The 22,963-nt window shown below is 38.1% G+C and overlaps 1 protein-coding gene across 1 annotated transcript; it reads left to right on the top strand.

Annotated features, from left to right (window-relative positions):
- Positions 1–11,410: 11,410 nt before the first annotated feature.
- LOC128508421 (fucolectin-like) lies at positions 11,411–21,660 on the top strand. Its single transcript, XM_053479763.1, has 6 exons — positions 11,411–11,447; positions 11,586–11,630; positions 19,125–19,407; positions 19,595–19,734; positions 19,834–19,925; positions 21,580–21,660. The coding sequence occupies exons 1-6, from the start codon at positions 11,411–11,413 to the stop codon at positions 21,658–21,660; spliced, it is 678 nt and encodes a 225-aa protein (XP_053335738.1).
- Positions 21,661–22,963: the final 1,303 nt, after the last annotated feature.

The raw sequence follows: 22,963 nt of genomic DNA on the forward strand, positions 1-22,963 counted from the left end.
TTTGTAGTTACAGATTCGTCTTCTTGACTGACAGAAATGGAACCAATTTTGGTTAAAGCTTTGATATGTTGATGCTTTTCTGCTCACACAGTTGTAAAAATGTTACTGCAGCCTTTTTGTCAGCTTTTTCTCACCATTCTGTGTAAATATAAAATATTCCTGTGTGTGTAAATCCCAGATTAGAATCTAAAAAACAGATCAGTGTTCTCAAACCAGCTTCACTGGTATCATCACTGACATTACTAAGATTACATTTTCCACCATTCTCATGTTTGATGTAAATACTTACTAAAGCTCTTGTATCCGCCTGATTTTATGCAACGTCATGCTGCCACATAAACAATCAAAGGGCTCAGATGCAAAGATCTAGTGCTCCAAGAGCTGTGAGTGGACTAATGAAAAAATACATGTAAAATACCATGTACCATGTTATTGAAGAAGGCCAAAACCCTTGACATTAGATATAGGGCACTTTAAACACAATAACAATTTTGAGTTGGCATTACATATGCTCTGATTTTCAGTTACATTATTTGTTAAATATTTCAAAATCATGCTATTCTAATCCTATTAGATACTACTGAATATATGTCATATACATATGCTACCTATTGCATGTCCTATATTTATTTATGTATAAAATTGAAGTCTTTTCTGTCATGGTTTTTATAACTTTATTATATTATTGTCTTCTGAGGCAACTAAATCTGCAGTTGCCTTTTGATGAAACAGTATGATCATTTCGTGATACATAAGGTGAATAATAAATAAAGTAGTATTTAAGTAGTATTTAAAGTAAATAATCTAGTCTGTAAATAATCTTGTTTAGTCTAGATCATCTAGAAGATCTAATGTTAGAATTATTTGGAATGCACAAAGAATAAGGGTGTGCCCTTGTGCCTACAACCACATCACCACCATGCTATTATCCAGTATAACAGCAGATATTGTACAATTGTAGTATACTTCATAGAACAGTTGCAGTACAAAATAAAACTTACACGTGAGCTAGTTGTGTACTCAAGGTTCACTACTTTTACACAAAAAGTATACTTTAGTAAACAAAAAAGCCAATTTAGTCCCAAGCCCTAAATAGTATTGGAACACTATTTGTAAACTTACTACATAAAGTATACTTGGGAATTGTACTTGAAATGAGCTTTAAGTATACTTCTTTTTGATAAGAATAACCAAATCAGGCAAGGTTAGTTCAATGCCAAATGCAGCATCAAATTTCTGGTCTTAGCCGACAGGAGGACCTTTGATGTTGTAAAATGTAAAATACATGCAAAATACTGTTTCTTGTTACTGAGAAGGCCAAAATCCTTGAAATTAAGGCACTTTCCACACAATAACAAACTTTAGAATCAGCATTACATACAGGTATGCTTTGATTTTCAATGACATTAATTGTTTAATATAAAATAAATCATAGTAGTCTATTCCTAGATTATACATAGATATTATGTGCTTTTATCAATGAATATTATCCCATTGTCAAGTATTATTTTTAGAACAAAATCTCTGCACATTTTGAGAGCACATTGTTAATGTGTTGTCCAGTTACTGATGTTGTGTCTCACTGACCAATAGGTTTGTTGGTGCGTAATCACACAGTTTTCTTAAGTCCAACATAGACTGATTCATGAATCAACTGTCATGCTAGGTTATATATATATATATATATATATATATATATATATATATATATATATATATATACAGTGGTGTGAAAAACTATTTGCCCCCTTCCTTTATTATTTAGGGAGAAAAAAAATCCAAACCTACATGGCCCTGTGTGAAAAAGTAATTGCCCCCAGAACCTAATAACTGGTTGGGCCACCCTTAGCAGCAATAACTGCAATCAAGCATTTGTGATAACTTGCAACGAGCCTTTTACAGCGCTCTGAAGGAATTTTGGCCCACTCATCTTTGCAGAATTGTTGTAATTCAGCTTTATTTGAGGATTTTCTAGCATGAACCGCTTTTTTAAGGTCATGCCACAACATCTCAATAGGATTCAGGTCAGGACTTTGACTAGGCCACTCCAAAGTCTTCATTTTGTTTTTCTTCAGCCATTCAGAGGTGGATTTGCTGGTGTGTTTTGGGTCATTGTCCTGCTGCAGCACCCAAGATCGCTTCAGCTTGAGTTGACGAACAGATGGCCGGACATTCTTCTTCAGGATTTTTTGGTAGACAGTAGAATTCATGGTTCCATCTATCACAGCAAGCCTTTCAGGTCCTGAAGCAGCAAAACAACCCCAGACCATCACACTACCACCACCATATTTTAATGTTGGTATGATGTTCTTTTTCTGAAATGCTGTGTTACTTTTACGCCAAATGTAACGGGACACGCACCTTCCAAAAAGTTCAACTTTTGTCTCGTCGGTCCACAAGGTATTTTCCCAAAAGTCTTGGTAATCATTGAGATGTTTTTTTAGCAAAATTGAGACGAGCCTTAATGTTCTTTTTGCTTAAAAGTGGTTTGCGCCTTGGAAATCTGCCATGCAGGCCGTTTTTGCCCAGTCTCTTTCTTATGGTGGAGTCGTGAACACTGACCTTAATTGAGGCAAGTGAGGCCTGCAGTTCTTTAGATGTTGTCCTGGGGTCTTTTGTGGCCTCTCGGATGAGTTGTCTCTGCGCTCTTGGGGTAATTTTGGTCGGCCGGCCACTCCTGGGAAGGTTCACCACTGTTCCATGTTTTTGCCATTTGTGGATAATGGCTCTCACTGTGGTTCACTGGAGTCCCAAAGCTTTAGAAATTGCTTTATAACCTTTACCAGACTGAAAGATCTCAATTACTTTTGTTCTCATTTGTTCCTGAATTTCTTTGAAACTTGGCATGATGTCTAGCTTTTGAGGTGCTTTTGGTCTACTTCTCTGTGTCAGGTAGCTCCTATTTAGGTGATTTCTTGATTGAAACAGGTGTGGCAGTAATCAGGCCTGGAGTGACTACAGAAATTGAACTCAGGTGTGATAAACCACAGTTAAGTTATTTTTTAACAAGGGGGGCAATCACTTTTTCACACAGGGCCATGTAGGATTGGATTTTTTTTCTCTCTAAATAATAAAAACGATCATTTAAAAACTGCATTTTGTGTTTGTGTTATCTTTGACTAATAGTTAAATGTGTTTGATGATCAGAAACATTTTGTGTGACAAACATGCATAAGAATAAGAAATCAGGAAGGGGCAAATAGTTTTTCACACCACTGTATATATATATATATATATATATATATATACATACGAACTCTATATCATATGAGTAGAAAACATAAATTGAAGCCTTTTTTTCATCATTTATACCTTTTGTTTTCTAATGCAAACATATCTGCATTTGCTTTTCAATAAAAAGCATTATCATTTTGTGATACACAAGCTGAATATCTTAACATTCAAAAGGGAGTCAAAGAGTTGATTTTCTGATTTATGCTGAGCAGGATTAGAATTCTCTCCACACTGTGCCTTTATTTAATGTAAATTGTAAAAATACTTTACGGTCATTGTAATAGAATAACAAAATTAGTTTGGAGGCTCTTAGAGAGCAGTGCCAAAAAAAAAAACAATCTGAGCTTAAGACAACTTTATATTTCCTTTCCATTTTAAAATTCTGTTATAAATCTTCTAGTTATGTTTTTTATCTATATCTTTTTTCTCACAAAGAATAAAGGTGTGCCCTTGTAGCAAGAGTGTGCCCTTGTGCGTACAATCATATCACGGTCATGAGAATATTTAATATAAGAGCAGTATAACATTGCTTAACTACAATATACAGTCGTGGCCAAAGGTTTTGAGAATAACATATATATTGGAAATTGGAAAAGTTGCTGCTTAAGTTTTTATAATAGGAATTTGCATTTACTCCAGAATGTTATGAAGAGTGATCAGATGAATTGCATAGTCCTTCTTTGCCATGAAAATTAACTTAATCCCCCCAAAAAACCTTTCCACTGCATTTTATTGCGGTCATTAAAGGACCTGCATTTCAGTAATCGTCTTGTTAACTCAGGTGAGAATGTTGATGAGCACAAGGCTGGAGATCATTATGTCAGGCTCATTGGGTTAGAATGGCAGACTTGATGTGTTAAAAGGAGGGTGATGCTTGTTCTTCCATTGTTAACCATAATGACCTGCAAAGAAACGCTTGCAGCCATCATTGCATTGCATACAGTAAAAATGGCTTCACAGGCAAGGATATTGTGTCTATTAATATTGCATCTAAATCAACAATGTATAGAATCATAAAGAACTTTAATGATAGAGGTTCAATTCTTGTTTCACCAGGATTGTCTCCTAAAGAGGATTCAGCTGCGGGATCAGAGTGCCACCAGTGCAGAGCTTGCTCAGGAATGGCAGCAGGCAGGTGTGAGCGCATCTGCACCCACAGTGAGGCGAAGACCTTTGGAAGATGGCCTGGTGTCAAGAAGGGCAACAAAAAAGCCACTTCTCCCCCCCAAAAACATCAGGGACAGATTGATCTTTTGCAGAAAGTATGATGAATCAACTGCTGAGGACTGGGGCAAAGTCATATTCTCCGATGAAGCTTCTTTCCGATTGTTTGGGGCATCTTGAAAAAGGCTTGTCCGAAGAAGAAAAGGTGAGCACTACCATCAGTCCAGTGTCATGCCAACAGTAAAGCGTCCTTAGACCATTCATGTGTGGGGTTGCTTCTCATCCAAGGGAGTGGGCTAATTCACAATTTTGCCCGAAAACACAGCCATGAATAAAGAATGGTACCAAAACACCCTCCAACAGCAACTTTTTCCAACAATCCAACAACAGTTTGGTGACGAACAATGCATTTTTCAGCTCGATGGAGCACCGTGCCATAAGGCCAAAGTGATAACTAAGTGGCTCGGGGACCAAAAAGTTTAAATTTTGGGTCCATGGCCTGGAAACTCCCCAGATCTTAATCCCATTGAGAACTTGTAGTCAATCCTCAAGAGGCGGGACAAACAAAAACCCACTAATTCTGAAAAACTCCAAAAAGTGATTATGAAAGAATAGGTTGCTATCAGTCAGGATTTGGCCCAGAAGTTGATTGAGAGCATGCCCATTCGAATTGCAGAGGTCCTGAAAAAGAAGGGCCAACACTGCAAATACTGACTCTTTGCATAAATGTCATGTAATTGTCGATAAAAGCCTTTGAAACATATGAAGTGCTTGAACAACTGAAACAAAGATTTAAAAGCAGTTTAGCAGCAAAATTTGTAAAAACTAATATTTGCGTCATTCTCAAAACTTTTGGCCATGACTGTACTCTACAGTACATTAGCAGTACAAAATAAAACTTAGCAGACAGGAAGATGTTGGCTGTTTCTAGACACCTTTGTGCTTACCACAGTTGAAAAGATTTTTTGTAGCCTTTCTTTAAAAAAATCTAGCGACGTCATAATTACTGACATTACTGAGATTACATTTTACACCATATTGATGCTCGATATGAATACTAACTGAAGTTACTAACTCTTACAGTATCTGTATGCAGATAATTATATGCATTGTGCTGTTGTCAGTACCAAACATCCTGCAGAAGCAAATAAGACTTCAGACTCCGTCACTCTGTAAGTAGCTTATATCCAAAATTCATGCAAAATGCTGATAAAAGCACCTGAAACTGAATTTAAGCCATGTTTCACAATGTTACTGTAAGGATTTCTTGAATTTTGGTAGACCCCCTTTGGTCTACTCAGTGCTCCGCCTGTATTCTGCTGTCCCGCCTGAGCTCAGGGAACCCCTCAATGAAGCACACAAGTCAGTGTTCAGTGAGACGTTCAAAGTTTATTGTGGGAGACAGGAGTATATATACGCACACACACAAAGAACCAAAGAAAAGGTGGATGTGGGAATGTTTACATCCAGTCTGGAATGCTTTTAAAAGATAAGGTAAGGAAGAACATAAATTTAGGAGTAGCTCTGCATTTACGAGCGTTCAACAGTTTTACGACCTTTAACATAAACTACTATAGAATCTGTTTATAAGTGCAGCTTGTGTCGTGGTAAAAGAAAGACAATCTGTTCTCACGAACACAGAATATCATGAAACACACTAAGAATTAAATATTTCCTACAATTCCCCCCTTTTATTCATAAGAAACATCGTTGAATAAAACTCAGAGCTTTTAAGAAGTCGCCGGCGACAATAGGCCATCGGACGCGGCGCAGGAACATTCCCTGAAACATACTCATACAAAGAATTTTGCACACAGCGAAAAATACACAGAAACATGACAGGTTGAGTGCAAACTCGTGTGTGTCAAAAACCTTGTTCACAATGTCAAACTCATAAATAACTACTAGTGGTGAACTATTGCCTTTCTTGACGCTACAGTGCTCAGAGTGCGGGCACGCCCAATCTGCACTCGTCCCACCTCACGAGGCACTAAGACACCACCAGGAATGGTACACTAATAGCAAAAGTAAAGAGTCGACCCGTGGCAATCCAAGGCGATCCCTCTGTGTCACGTCACTCCATCAAGGTCACGTCATGGGTTGGACATCACTGCAGCACGTCTTCAGTCTAGGAAACAAAAATCACAGAAACAGAAAGATAATAATACACATGCATTTATTTATCTTTTGGTCTCACGCCGACAGGACATCTCTTCAGCCTAGTAGCATGGATCCACTGAGGAAAAAGATCAGTTAGGATAGCAATACGAGCAATTGCGATTATTTCTGCTGGTCCGTCATATTTACAGTCTCCCAGTTTTCTGGGGGTCAAAGATTTTACCAGAACAGTATCTCCCACATTAAAAGGATGTGTGGGTTTTGTTGAGGGTATTAAAGTCACATCAGCAATTTGTTCATAATGTTTAGTTAGAGTATCTATTAGAGCAGCAGAATATTCAGCAATATGTACATCAAGATCAGTTGTTCCTATCGCGGGTTTACCTTTCCTCCATGGCCCGGGAAAGGGTCTGCCAAATATAATTTCATATGGTGACATGTGCACGTCTTTTGATGGTGTCATTCTTATTTCAGCTAGAACAGCAGGTAACAGATCAACCCAGTTTTTACTCCCCACAGTTTGCATTGCTTTAGTAAATTTTTCTTTCAGTGTCCTATTTGTTCTTTCTACTATACCTGATCACTGTGGATGATAAGGAATGTGAAAATGCCAGGACAGTGAAAGATATTTACACAAATTCTGTGTTACCTGTGATGTAAAAGGTGTTCCTTTATCTGAGTCAATAGCATAAGGCACGCCATAACGAGATATTATTTCTTTCACTAGGACTCCACATTTGCATTCTCTCGAGCACACGGAAAAGTTGTTGATGTAGAAGACATATCAGGACGTATACTAGTGGAGTGAACAATCTCTAAGCAGCAGTTATGATCTCTTTCTACTAGCCTGTCATCCTGTGCATTGATCAAGCGTGCCAGAGCATATCTGAGGGTGTCAAAAGAAGAGGTGGATTTTATCTCCAAGTTACTTGTAGGACAAAGGATAATCTCATACCCAGATCCAAGCCTTCATATGTTGTGTTTGAAGGTTCTGTAGCACTTGTTTAACCTGATATAGAGAATACAAAATTAAAGGATGAGAGAGATCAATCTTCTCAGCATCTTGTACCATCACCCCACAGGTGGCCACAGCCCTGAGACAGGCAGGCAAATCTTGTGCCACAGCATCTAAAGTTTTGGATAAGAAAGCACATGGTCTCACTCCCCCCCATGTTCCTGTGCCAATACAGCAATAGCGGTGCCCCGTGCTCACAGACCTTTAGATGGAACGGTTTTTGATAGTTAGGCAGGCCCAGCGCTGGAGTAGAACATAGGGCCTTTTCCAGTTCAGCAGTCAATGTCAGAGGCTGTTGGAGCGGATCGTTGTGTGAGATGACTCTCCTGATGCATTTATCGTAGAATGAGCAGTCAGGAATCCACTGACGACAGTAGTTGACCAGTCCCGGAAAGCCATGAAAGCATGTTTAGTGCTCGGACGTTTAGTGTCGATGATAAGCTGAATTCGTTCCTTTAAGAGCCTTCTTTGACCTTGGGAGAGTTCAAAGCCCAGGTATTTTACAATGTCTCTGCAAAACTGTAATTTAGTCTTAGATACCTTGAAACCCTTCTTTGCCAGGTGTTTCAGGAGACAAGTGGTGGCTTCTTCGCAGCGGCGGACAGTAAAACATCTGCATGCAATAGGACAACAGAATCAGTGGGGAGAGTTAGATCACCAAGTGCATCTCTTACTACAGCCGAAAAAACATTTGGGTAGTCAATTAACCCTGCAGAAGACGAGACCAGGTGAACTGACGCCCCCTGTGGGTGAAGGCGAACAATGGCTGTGTCTGCCCTTCCACAGGAACACTGAAGAAGGCAGAACAAAGGTTAATAACAGAAAAATGCAAATGATGACAAGGTCTAGAGAAAACAATGGACAGCACATCAGGCACAACAGGTGCAACAAGGATAATTATGCCATTTATTTTTCTCAGATCTTTTGTAAATCTCCACATACCATCAGGTTTCAGTACTGGATTAACAGGTGTGTTATAAGAACTTACACATGGTTTAACAACACCCTGCTTGAGCAGTGAGCTTAAAATTGTATCTATTCCTGAGGTGACTCGAAAGTACGAAGTAACATCGCGGGGCTGGAACTCTGAGGGCATCCCTATGCATCATATGCTCCTACCTGCATCCCTGAGAAGGGAAATGGGTCTATATTGCTGTTGTTTTTGCACTCTCTACGGCGGCTGCTGGGAAGGATTAGGAGAAAACACCTCATTAGCATCATGCCACTGACCATCATTCAATCGATTATACATATTTTGTCCACTACGTTCCTTATCTCAGGCCTTCGTGCGACATTCACAAGCCCAATGACCTTATTTATGACAGTAATAAAAATGACCAGACCTACGGGGTGTACTCTGACCCTGCAGACCTCCTCTACCTCTGTATCCTCCACTCTCCACAGACAAACATGTTTATTTTCTAAAATACCATCTCCTTTCTTTGTTTTCACACGCTCACCTAATTTTTTAATATACATTGTAGAACCATCTGACAATTGAAACTTTAAAATTTTCATGATTTCTGGTCGACAATTATTCAAGAAGGTGGTAAGGAAAAAGTGAGTTAGAGTTTGCTTCAGGCAGGGGCATACCATCCAAAAGCGTCCAGGTCTCTCAATACCTCTCAAGAAACTTTTTCTTTTCTTGTCTACAATTAGTTACCTGTGACAGATCTTGACTAGCTTGCTGACATGCAAGAAGATAAGTAGTTAGCTCATCTTTTAAGAGTTTCATAGCCTCATTAGAATTACCTCAAAGAAAGTCATATTTCTCCTTTTTCCACTACAGCCAATTTGTCTATTTTAGAGTCTAAGCATTTTACCGTTTTTATCAAATCAGCCTCATCGTACCCATCTCCCAAAACCGATTGCAAAATAAAGCGATAATCCGCACCCACGGGCTGACAGTGCCTAGAAGCCTTTATCAGCATATCAACAAAATTCAAAGGTTTGTTGGGAGAAGGGAGCATCTTAATAATGTCCTTCAGCGTGCTTACGGATGGTGGAAGGATTTTTGGACCCTTTGGTCCCATAGAGAAAACAAACGCAGTGCCTTCTTGTCGAGGTTTGGGGCGAGACCTCTCATCCGGACCTTCATCGTCCGAATTATCATCATCCTCACCATCAGTATCCTCGGGATCATCCGATAGAGGGCTGTCAGAAGTTCGTCCTGACACCTTCTTGGGAGTCTTTCCCTTTCCTGAGGCACACACTTCCGACGAAGGTGAGCACGGTTTTGTGGGTACAGGGGAGACAGGCACAGATGAGCAACTCACAAAAGTATTTCAGATAAATAGTTGTGGTCTTATTACCCATTTTATAAATGTGAATTAACCCGCGACAGAAATAACCAATATCTTCAACAAACAACACACAAAGACAAGTAGCAGGCAACAGAATACAGCTTCCACACTTATGCTTCAGTTCAAGGAACCTTTCAGAAGCGAGCGCGCGCTAAACAGGCGTAAAAGCCCCAAGACAATCCTCCCCCGTACTGTATATGGTCCAGATACCAAAAACCCAGGAAGTGTGCTTGCTCTATGCTTATAGAGAAAAAAATTTAAAGCAGCACTCACCTGATTAGAGGTATCCCGGACAGAGCCCCCAAATTGTAAGGATTTCTTGAATTTTGGTAGACCCCCTTTGGTCTACTCAGTGCTCCGCCTGTATTCTGCTGTCCCGCCTGAGCTCAGGGAACCCCTCAATGAAGCACACAAGTCAGTGTTCAGTGAGACGTTCAAAGTTTATTGTGGGAGACAGGAGTATATATACGCACACACACAAAGAACCAAAGAAAAGGTGGATGTGGGAATGTTTACATCCAGTCTGGAATGCTTTTAAAAGATAAGGTAAGGAAGAACATAAATTTAGGAGTAGCTCTGCATTTACGAGCGTTCAACAGTTTTACGACCTTTAACATAAACTACTATAGAATCTGTTTATTGAAAGTGCAGCTTGTGTCGTGGTAAAAGAAAGACAATCTGTTCTCACGAACACAGAATATCATGAAACACACTAAGAATTAAATATTTCCTACAGTTACAAAAACTGAAAAAAAAAAAAATTACATTATAGATGCTTTAACAGTAAAAAAAATAGTATAAAATATATAAACTACTACTACTACTGTTTTATTTAAATAGCAACATCTACCCAATGTCATTTAACATTTGTACAATTACAAAAAAAAAAAAACACATAAATATAACATGCTATTATTAATGAATATTGTCCTATTGAATATTATTAATAAATATTTTCCTGTTGTCCTCTAGTAATTTTAAGAAACAATTTTCCTTAAAATGTTACGAACATTTAAAAAGATTGAATGTAGAAGTGATTAGTGTTTTGTCCCACTACTGATCCTGTGGCTTACTCACCAAAATAAATACTAGGTGGTTAATTACATCAGTTTTAGCCACAACATTTGAACTTTTATTTTTTTTGTGCAACACACTTGTACAACAGTTTTCTTGATACAGACATAAACTGAATTATGAATCATTTTTAAAAAGAACTTAAATTTAAGCTTTTTGTTTTTATTACTTAAAATGGTCATCTAATGCAAATGCCTTTGCAAAACACAAAGTGCATTTGACTTAAAAATAAATGTATGGTAAGAAGCACCAAGAAGACAGATGATAGTTGACAGATAGAAGATCAGAGAGTTGACTGTTTAACTTATGTCAAACAAGGTAAGAAATCTCTTTGTACTGTGCCTTAATACAGTGGTTTTGGTATGAGGTGCTTTATATAATTTGGTGGGCACAGTAAAAATAGGAGACTTTAGAAGTGAATGCTACATTGCTTTCTCATTTATCTATTTGTTGTTGTGTTGCTGTAAATTGTCTAAAGTTCTTCTTTCTATTTAAATAGAAAATGAAGAATTCTCAGAGGCTTGTGTTTCTTTGTTTAGGTAACCAAAGATGTTCTGCATATAGTAAATTGTTACAACATTTTTAAATATAGGTAAAAAAAAAAACAGTGTCTTACACTAATACATTTCTCCCCAAGCAGGGAATAATTATACTGTATGCTTTTTTTTTTTGCACAGGGTTATGCATTTTCTCATCACAGTGGATACTGACCCATCAGCAAGGTATGTATATACTGTAGTAAAAAAAAAAAAAAAGAAGAAGAAAATTCTGATATTCTTTCTCAATTAAACAAACGGCAGGTTTTTAAATTCTTAAATATTTAAAACAAAGCAAATGTTAAATTTTTTTTAAATATGATATTAATAACCCTGTTTTACTGCTTTGTAGAAAAGAGTGACTTTTCTTTCATTTTTAATGATATAAATTTAACACGGTGCTGGAAGCATGCCAGAGAGATCTGGTGACGGTTTGAGTACAGTGATCATCGTCATGTTTAGAACCAGTTTGAGATTTGTGAGATAGCAAATTATACTGTGAGTGGAAAAGGTGTGAGTGGAAAAGGATCATTTAAGTTAAAAAGTTAATTGTCCATGGTTACCTGTAGAGTTTCAAACTGGGTCAGGGGTGAATCGAATCTTTTAACGATTCGTGTTAATTTGATTAAACTAAACAAAATGTATACACTTAATCATCCATCCGTCCAGCATTTAGCACAATTTAGTGTATCTTAGCAATTCTGTTTATCCCGTGTCCGAAGATGATAATACAAAATCAGGTATTTAAACCAATTTTTGAGCAAGGTGTAACGTAAGATCTGGGCAAATCTTTAAAATACAACTTAAGGGAGTTTTTCTAGTATTGTTACTAGACCTGAGAAAGTCACAAGAACAGAGCATTGTGTTTAATACTACTGTTTAGTTATGAATCAAGCACTAATTTTCAGCAGGGTATAAAGCTTGCGTTACGTTTTGTTTTCATCTGTTGGTTCTGTTGGGAATTATGCTGTTGCTGATTGGTTGGTGCTCGGTTGTTGAGATGACATCTTTCGGGAAGGCCCTTTGGTATGGCCTGGTTACCGATGGCGGCACTCTGGAACTTTTTTTTGAAGGTTTCTGGCACAAAGTCTTGTTGAGAGTACTTGAAGAGAGAATGGCCAAGCTTGCTGGTTACCTTTAGACACACTTTGGACAAATCTCGGTTTTTGATGAATCTGATGTAAAAGATTTCTCTGACTTTTTAATCTCACAGCACGGGTCTGTCCTATAGCCATTTGTCCCAATCAGAGGTGGTTCTGGGCGTAGCTACGCCTACATGGTTCCTCCTTTTCGTGCATACATTTAACCTGTAGTTTGGTCTGTCATGTTGGAGGCCATCTCAGTAAAGTTTTAGTGATTTAGGTAAAGTGTATTAACATGAGTCTGGTTCATATGACTAAGATTTCATGCACATCAATGTTCATTGAATATACAGAGCTTTCATTTAATACCAAACATCCCATGTCTTGCCTAACCATTCATACCTTTATCTATCTAAGGGTTATACCAGTTGATTACACTCCTTAAGTTTATTATAAAGAAGTTGAACACAACAAGAAGACATCATACTTTCTATATGGCCACACATATATAATTTTATATTTGCCCTACTGGCATACTTTAACTGATTAACATACTATGTGTAGGGATGTAAAGGTATGTTCTTTGTTCTTGAGCACAGAGGAAATGCATTCCAGGGGTCAGTAACTGCTAGGGGTTTGTGAAACTTCCCTATTCAAGGGACTTGTGTTGATCTACACCGTTTGAGTGAAGATGTGAAACTGCTTCTCTCTTGTGCCAGGAAGTTGCTTTGCAGATTTGCACCATCTAAGTTGGAGACTTGTAACCATTTCTTTTCTTAGTTGCTAATGCCGTGAACCATCTCTTCCTCGTTCAACAGCTTACAGATTCATGGCTCCGTTTGAGGTGGCCTGCTAGTCCCTACATACACCAATGAGATCTGGGAGTTGAGACCAATGAGTGTCTGAGGCAGGAAAGGGGAGGATAAGTTAAGCGCCAACTAGATAACAGTGGTATGAGAGTAATGTTAGTAACACCATAATGCAGCATGTACATGACCAGATGTTAATTACCCATTGATCATAGTTGTAATTAAGGAAGGATGCCTTGTAAGATGGTCCAGAGTTTTGGATCTAAGGGGCAGGTTGCATAAATGCTGGAGATGAAGGTGGACATGCTGTTGTTTTAAAGTAGTTTTTTTTTTCAACATTGTGTTGGTGTAATTCTTCCATTATTATGGCAACATAATTTATTAATAACTTTCTAGCATTCAAAAATAATGTTTTGCAGATGTGTTTTGGGTGGATTGTACAAACCCAATTACAACTACTATATGATACTTCTCTAAGACCGTTGCTTATGTCTTTCCCTCTTACCACACACCTAAATGCTCCAGACCAGCAACCTGCCAAATCTCCTTTCGTAAAGATCACCTGCTCACCACAGAGCCAAAAAAGGTCTTCAGTAGTACTTCCTCCACTCCAAAAGACCTTAGTCTCCTCAGCAAATAGAGTCTACTCTGTCTTTTTTTTATATACTGTAGCTTGCGTCTGTGTTGTCTGTCCAGTCCAAATTGCTGTTCAGATGAGATATTTGTACGAGTCCACTCCCTCAATGTCTTTTTCCTGAATGTTCACTTGTGATAAAGAAGTGTGTTTGCGCTTGTGGAAGTTCACCACCAGATCTTTTGTCTTCCCCACATTTAGCTGGAGGAAGTTCCGCTGGCACAAATCCACAAAGTTCTGAATCAGTCCTCTGTATTCCCCGTCATCATCCTCTGTGATCAGGCCAATGATGGCAGAGTCGTCAGGTAACTCATGCAGGGGACAGGTTGCATAATTTCAGAGTCAGTCACGAGTGCTCACATACTATGCTTGGTATAACCCTCCTTGAAATTGACATAAAATAAATTCAGTGTTTTATTGTCTCTGGTATGTCATAAAACATACTGGATAAATGTAGGCAGACTGGAGGATAGAGGTGCATGATTAAAATTTCCAGAGATAATGAGAAGGGCATTTGGACTATTTCTTAATAGCTTGTTAACAACAGAACGCAGGACATTGCATGCCTCTTTACCGCCAGCAGAGATGGGAACATGCGCAGCTATCGCGGTAACGTGAGAATTCCCTTGGCAGATTGTACCGTCTCATGCTAATAGCTAACAGCTAAATGTCCTTACAGCAGATTTGCTCTTTAACAGTGATGTGACTTGGTTTATACCGTCTATTATTCACAAATACGGCCAGTCCTCCTCCTTTTCTCTTATCACTTTCTGTCATTCTGTCCGCGTGCAGCAGTTGAAAACCATCCAGAGCCACAGTCGTATCCTGCATTAGCTTGGTTAGCCACGACTTTGTAAACAGCATGAGAGATCTCACATTTCCCAATATGGGAATATAATGGACAGAAGAGTTTGTCTGTAATTTCTCTTTTTGCCATGTTTCTCCCATCTTTTTCTTCTTACCTGGGGGGAATGTCTTTTTTTTTCCTGGAGTAGCACCGCCATGTTGCTAAATGCTAAGAGGTGATTTCTGGTGTAAACAATAGGACCATGGCTGTAAACAGAGGTTCCATATACGGCTTTAAACAAAGTCCAAACAAGTAGAAAAAGCAGAACAAACTCAGTGCCTTTGATATCCATAGTGTAGTCTACATTCCCACACATATACACTCGAAAAGAAAAACACGAGGTACCGGAAAAACAACACAATAAGTAAAAAAGGTTCAAACTTAACGGGAGCTGCTGCAACATGCTGCCACAGGTCTGGCCACAGAAAACCAGGGCCTGGTTTCCCGAAAGCTTCTTATCGCTAAGTAGCTCTTAAATTGTACCTTAACCTCTCTCATAACATTATGGCACGATACCCGAAATGTTCATACTCTAAGAATATATTAGGTAAGTCACACGTTCATAAGGTTGGTCTGGACCAACCTTAACTCACTCCTTTCAGGGGTCGCCACAGCGAATCATCTGCCTCCATCTAACCCTATCCTCTGCATCCTCTTCTCTCACACCAACTAACTTCATGTCCTCTCTCAGTGCATCCATAAATCTCCTCTTTGGTCTTTTTTTTAGACCTTCTGCCTGGCAGTTCCAACTTCAGCATCCTTCTACCGATATATTCACCATCTCTCCTCTGAACATGTCCAAACCACCCCAATCTATCCTCTCTGACTTTATCTCCAAAACATGTAACATGGGTTGTTCCTCTGATGAACTCATTCTTGATCCTATCCATCCTTGTCACTTCCAAGGAGAACCTCAACATCTTCAGCTCTGCTACCTCCAACTCTGCCTCCTGTCTTTTCTTCAGTGCTACTGTCTCTAAGCCGTAGAGCATCGCTGGTCTCACCACTGTCCTGTACACCTTTCCTTTCATTCTCGCTGATACTCTTTTATCGCACAACACACCTGACACTTTTCTCCACCCATATCCACACTTTTCTCCCAGAGTAGCTTCAACTACTCTTTCCCACAGCTTAATTGTATGGCTCATTAGCTTTATGCCTTTGTAATTGCCACAGCTCTGCACATCTCCCTTGTTCTTAAAAATCGGCACCAATACACCACTTCTCCATTCCTCTGGAATCCTCTCGCTCTCAAAGATCTTGTTAAACAAACTAGTCAGAAACTCTACTGCCACCTCTTCTAAGCACTTCCATACCTCCACAGGTATGTCATCAGGACCAACAGCCTTTCCACTCTTCATCCTCTTCAACGCCTTTCTCACCTTACTTTTACTAATATTTGCTACTTCCTGCTCCACAACAGTCACGTCTTCTACTTTTTGTTCTTTCATTTTTCTCATTCATCAACTTTCCATCTTTCTATTACCCTCTTGGTATCTGTCAGTACATTTCCATCTCTATCTTTAATTACTCTAACCCGCTGCACATCCTTCCCATCTCTATCTCTCTGCCTCGCCAACCTGTACAAATCCACCTCACCCTCCTTACTATCCAATCTAGCATACAAGTCCTCATATGCTCTTTGTTTGGCCTTTGCCACCTCTACCTTCACCTTACGCTGCATCTCCCTGTAATCCTGTCTACTTTCTTTAGTCCTCTCAGAGTCCCACTTCTTCTTAGCTAGCCCCTTTCCCTGTATACACTCCTGGACTTTCTCGTTCTACCACCAAGTCTCCTTGTCCACTTTTCATAATGTGACTAATGCAGTAAAATTGACAATCACTTTTAATATTAAACAGGTGGCAAACAATTTGTCTCTAAGTGGCTAAGATTTTTTAAATGGGTAATCATGGTGGCATCCAGAAAGCAACAGATACTGTATGGCAGTGATATAGCGAGTTATTGTGCTAAAACGAAGACAGCACCTTCCAGAGCCGTGTGGTTCATGTAAAAAAAAATTTAGGCAAAACTTTAGCCATTTTCATATTTTGCCTGAGGTGGCTATTTTAAAAGAGTTTCACCTTCCAAGGCAACAGATTATGGAGCTTCTTGACCTGCTCAGACCTGCGCTTGCCAGGCCAACACGTCGTACTTACTTTCTACGTCCTGATGTCCAGCTGCTTGCTGCTTTTTGTTTTAAATATGTTTCATTGATCATTAGCCATCATCCATAACTGAATGGACTTTTCTTTTGCACGTTTTCTTTTATGATAAAATTTTATTTAGTTAAATGAGAAAATAAACTTGGGAGTTTCAAACTCCGCATCCATTAATTTTTCTGACTGATCGTAATGCTTAAAACCGCTACTCTGTTATCTCATCATATTCATTCTACTATAAGTGCGCTATACAGTACAACTCCAAACACTGACATGCGTCACATTGTTTCTGAAGCTGGCGAAGAGTGTTGTCAGCTGTTTGTCAATCAACTATTATTGTATACCCAGTTTTTTTCACCGCCACTATAGATTACATGAAAATATTAGCGACAGTTTGGTGATTTAATTGATATATTAGTCTATTATGGCATGTTATTGATAAGATGAGTTAACCAAGTCGAAATAAACAGTATTGGAAAAATTTTGTGAAATGTTTAATTTGCATAGAAAGTGCTGTCTTTCTTAACGCTGTCATTTCAGCTAATTCAGTGCCTTCACTGTAGACAGCGCTTTGTAACGTCGGACGTAAGAGGCAGCGACTTAAGAAGACTTCTAAGAAACAGTTTTGGGAACACACTTAAAAAAGTAAACAACATACATAATTGCGCGCGCTAAGAGTGTGCCTTATCGGGAAACCGGAACCAGCTCTTTACATCTTTAGGTGTTGATGCAGTTAATCTTAATTTGGTGGCTTTGTGTGTGCACAAATTATAAGTATTATTACATTTACTTACTATATTCATATGTTTGTGAGAATGGGCACGTTTATCTCAAATCCGCCTACTGTTTGCCATCAGATGTCATTTCTTTATTTCAATATTTATTTTTGTAGAACTACATCCATCCGTCCACCTGTAAATTAACACGAGTAAGCTGGGATAAAGAGATGTAAATGCAGAACAAAGACTTGTGCATTGTAACAGATGCCCCATAGTGATAATAACTCTAATCTATCAACTCAAATGTAATCCTTTATTTCAAACTGGTCCTTTGAGCCAGAATTTGTGATTACTGTGGATAAAGATGGCTCATGCTACATTTGGCGAAGATTTTAATCTACCTAAAGGAGTATGAGGTTGATCTTCCATGCTCAGTAGTATTTGACAACTCCAGTCAGCATGTTTCAGGAATAGAATATAGCAGGAGACAAAAAGAGAAACCCACCAAGATGATGCCTTTCCCCCGGTTTTTTATTCTGTAAAACTGGAGCATAGAAGGAATGCCCTCAGCCTTTGCTTCTGTTCCCTTTATGAAAGCACACTAGCGTCATCCCAGCACACCCTGCATATTTCTCTAGCAGCTGCAGCAGAATAACAGGAGGTTATACCATACTGTTTTTGAAAAGCAACAATCACTGTAAGTGCGCCACCCTCTCTGTCAGCTAAACTGCATCACCATGTGGAAAGGCTTTGGCAGTTCGACATTTTGACATACCAGAGTGAGAAGCTGGTGATGAGGTCCTGACAGGCTCAGCGTACAATGGAACTTCTGCAGGCAAAGACAGTTTGAGTGAACATAAATGAGATACACAGGTATGCCACACCATTACTAAAAGTGTAGTTCAAGCCCACATTGTGAGCCTTACCAACTGCAGTCCTTGCTAACTTAAGGAGTACAGAGAAGCGGCTCCTCTGTGTTTCTGGTTCTCTGCCAGATTAAGTTAATCTTTAACCCTAATAATGCACCACACTTCTGGGGTACCTGGGAAAGGGAAATTTGTTCCATAAAGTCAGACTTAAATGCTACTCTCAATGCCCAAACCATACTCATCACCATCTTGAGTCTTTCAATTCCAAGTATTTGGGTAATGTCTCCTCTGATCCTTTTCAGTTTTTTTTTTTTTTTCTGTGGAGCAACAGGTAGAAGGAAACCAGTTTTTTAAAATGTTGTTTATGCAGTTAATCTTTCTTTGGTGACTTTGCGTGTGCAAAAATTGTAAGTATTATCACATTTGTACACTATATTTTTGAGGATGGGTAACTTTATCATAAATACAGCCACCTACTATTTGCTATGTGTGCCTAGTGTTTGATATTAGCACTGCAATCATCACTAAAAGAGGCAACTCTTGTTCTTTTCTCTTCTCCAGTAAATGTGGCCTTACGAGGAATAGCAGCACAATCTTCTACATTTGTAAACGTTTATTCTGCCAACTTGGCTATCGATGGCAACACAGCATCTAACTTGGGTTCTGGCTCATGTACACACACAAATGGAGACTATGGCACGTGGTGGCGGTTGGATTTGCTGGCATTGTTTGATATTAGCACTGTAATCATTACTAACAGAGGCGACGCCTTTTCAGAGCGAATAAACGGTGCGGAGATTCACATTGGCAAATCTCTAGTCAACAATGGCAACAATAACCCCAGGTGAATAAAAAAAAAAATGCATATATATTGTACACTTTATTTTTTTTATTAAAATAGTAAACTCAGGGAGGCAACTTCTTTTTAAAGCATTATAAAGTTTACATTTAAATATTTCACATTAACTTAATAGCTTACCTCTCCCTCTCTCGCTTGCTCGCACTCTCTCTTTCTCTCTCTCTTGATCCAGATGTGTTGTTATTTCTAGCATCCCTGCTGGTGTGTCTGCAAATTACACCTGCAATATGATGGGTCGTTATGTGAACATCATCATTCCCAATATTAATCAGTACCTTACTCTTTGTGAGGTGCAAGTCTTTGGAGTTCCAGGTTACATATTTATATTTAATTTACATTTAAAATACACTTCATGTAAAATTAAGTTTGATAACAGTTGCTTAATATCAACATTGTTGACCTTTTTTGTAGTGCCCATTATTAAGAGGGTATTTCTGAGCTTAAAGATTAAGAGCAATGAGGATGTCAACAACCCCACCATTAGGGACAAGGTTCTTCAAAAGGTCTGTGTTTGTAAAAATATCCACTTAGTAGTCCGTTTATTAGGTACACATACCAGTGAGCTACACTGACTGACTATTACTGATTGTACAGTGTCAAGAAAAAGTATGTGAACCTTTTGGAATTTCATGGTTTCATGGGCCCATATTTACTAAGCATCTCAGAATCACTTGTAGGAATCCCGCTCAAATTTCATTTAGGATTAAAACCTGTGCTACCTCAGGGTAGGACATAAAAAGTATTTATAGGAGTAGGACTGCACCAAGGAAAGTGTGTGATGTCACAAAAAAATGAAAATGAAACTGGAGAGAGGGTAAGAGTACTTTGCTTGCAGAGGAGGATGTAAATGTAAAGAAATAGTTGAAGTAAAATTCTGTCCTACTTTTACCTTTAAAGATAAAGAGTGAGTGAAGGCATTTTGTGAAAGCATTAATGCCACATTTCAGTTTGCCGCACATACCTCTAAGGTGTGTGAAACACTGGGATATGCCATGTTAATGAATTGATAATGTGCTGCTTATAACAAAGAAACTCAAATACACTGTTGTGTAAACTCAAATTTAATACAGTATGAGTATGTGAAATTTATATATAAATTTGATTTTTTAAATGTGTGTGCCATGGATGATGCCCAAAACTCCATGAATGCATCTTGTTTTTTATTGATTTTACAAATTTATTAAATATGCGTGTGATCTTCAGTGCTGTAAGAGCAAAGTTTAAATTATAATTTCTAAAATGTCTCTGATGGGAGTGTTTTCCAATTCTAAAAATTTTGATAAATAGTTCTTACTCCTACTCCTGGAAATAGTACTAAAATGGCATCATTTTGCTTTAGGAGCGATTTCCCACACTGAAACTAAATACAGGCAAAATACAGAAAAATATTATGTGCCAAAGATAATAACAGAAAAAAATCTGATTTCTTTATTGCACACTCATTTAAAATGGCAGTAACAAAAAGTATGTAAACTAGTGGTTTTTAATCAGTCCAAGTAGCTCTAGTCTTTTCAGTATAGCTTATTATTACAATAATTTACATACTTTTTTTCCACTAGCATTATGAGGTTTTTATGGTTGTTCACAATAAAGACTTAAAAGATATTATTATCATATTATATTGTTATTTTAGGCTTATCATATTTGTCACTTTTGACTTATATGAAGATCAGATCACATTTATTAACAAATTAATGTGGAAAACCATGAAAACCATTTTAAAAGAAATTTACTTTTTCTTGTCACTGCATTTCCTTTATTGCACCACATACAATAGCTTGTTGTTCCTACTGTAGTAGTAGAATGGAGCTCACTTTTAGCTGGACTATCAATCAACCTGGCAAGAACCCAACCTGTTTCTACCGCTATACCTGATACACCTGTAACAGCCCAATGCACACTTGTATTCCACCGCCATCTTCGTGTCATTGCTGTGTGGAGAATAGTTTAGCACCAAAATATGAATTTGTTAATTGGTAAGCCAGCGATGATCTTGAAGTGTAATAGATAAATTCTATAGAATTTAGTAAATGTTTTCATTATTAAACTATTATATGTTTAGGAAATCTTTTTTTGTATTTAGTAAATTTACTGCATATGCATAAAAATGTATTATATATGTGAAATATAGCACATAATAACAACATTTCTCCATAGATTCAATCAGTCTGTCCGCAGCGCCTGGTGTTTCAGATTCGCTGGACAATGGAACCAGAACTGGAAACTAAAAATTTATAGTGGTAAGAAAGATTACAAAAATTACTACTGCTATTGCTGCTACTACAAAAATATTGCATCAAGTATAGTTATACTCATGATTCACATTTCATGACAACAGCTTAATAGGATCTTTACAATCAAATAGGATCCTTAAAAATTAAATACAGTGTCAAGAAAAAGTATATGAACCTTTTGGAATTTCATGATTTTCGGCCTTAATTTGTCATCAAAAGTAATCTGACCTTAATCAAATGCAAGGATGTTGACAAATATAATGTGCTTAAATGTCATGTTTTAGGTGCTTGTGGTTGTTTGTTTGTTTTCTTTGTTAAGAACATCTTTAAATCTTAACCTCTGCACTTATGCCTTGCTTACAACTACAACATTATCGTGACATAAAATAATAGCACAAAAACAATTCTTATCTTTCATGTCTTCATTAAAAACAACCATGAAAATTTCATAGTGCTAGTGTAAAATGTATGTGAATCCCTGGGTAAATGACCTTAAAAAGCTTATTGTAGTCAGGTGTTGGTATACCAGGAGTCTTAAGACAATTAGTTTTGCAACGTAGATGACTGCTACTTTGACTGATATAAAACACTTAAACTTTTTGAGTTTTCTCCGCACAAGAAGAATACGCTTATGTAAGCCATGCTACACCAAAAAAAGCTTTCAGAGGATCTATGATCAAAAATTTTTGATTTACATGAAACTGGAAAGGATTAAAAAGTGATTTAAAGACTTCAGAAATTCAGTAGTCTACAGTTAGGCAAACAATCTACAAATGATGACATATTGGCACTGTGGTGATATTGGCCAAAATTTTATGAAATGGTTAAGATGAATACTCAAGTGAAAAAAATTAATCAGGATAACGTGAAAATGTCTGCACGTCAGCTAAAACTCCATGGAAATCAGCAAAAAAAGAAACGTCCTCTGACTTTCAACTGTTTTTACTTTCAGTAAACTTAATGTGTAAATATTTGTATGAACACTAAAAGAGTCAACACCATAAGACATAAACTAAAAATGTTTCACAATGTGTCCCTGAATGAAGGGAGGCTCTAAATCAAAAGTACCAGTCAGTATCTGGTGTGGCCTTCTCATGGACTGCCTATTGCGGACAGTCTGAGCACTGATGGAGGGATTGTGTGTTCCTAGTGTCACTCGGGCAGTTGTTGTGGCCATCCTGTACCTGTCACGCAGGTGTGATATTCGGATGTACCGATCCTGTGCAGGTGTTGTTACACGTGGTCTTCCACTGCAAGGATGATCAGCTGTCCTTCCTGTCTCCCTGTAGCGCTGTCTTAGGCGTCTC

Source organism: Clarias gariepinus, chromosome 20, assembly GCF_024256425.1.
Source record: "Clarias gariepinus isolate MV-2021 ecotype Netherlands chromosome 20, CGAR_prim_01v2, whole genome shotgun sequence".
NCBI lineage: Eukaryota > Metazoa > Chordata > Actinopteri > Siluriformes > Clariidae > Clarias > Clarias gariepinus.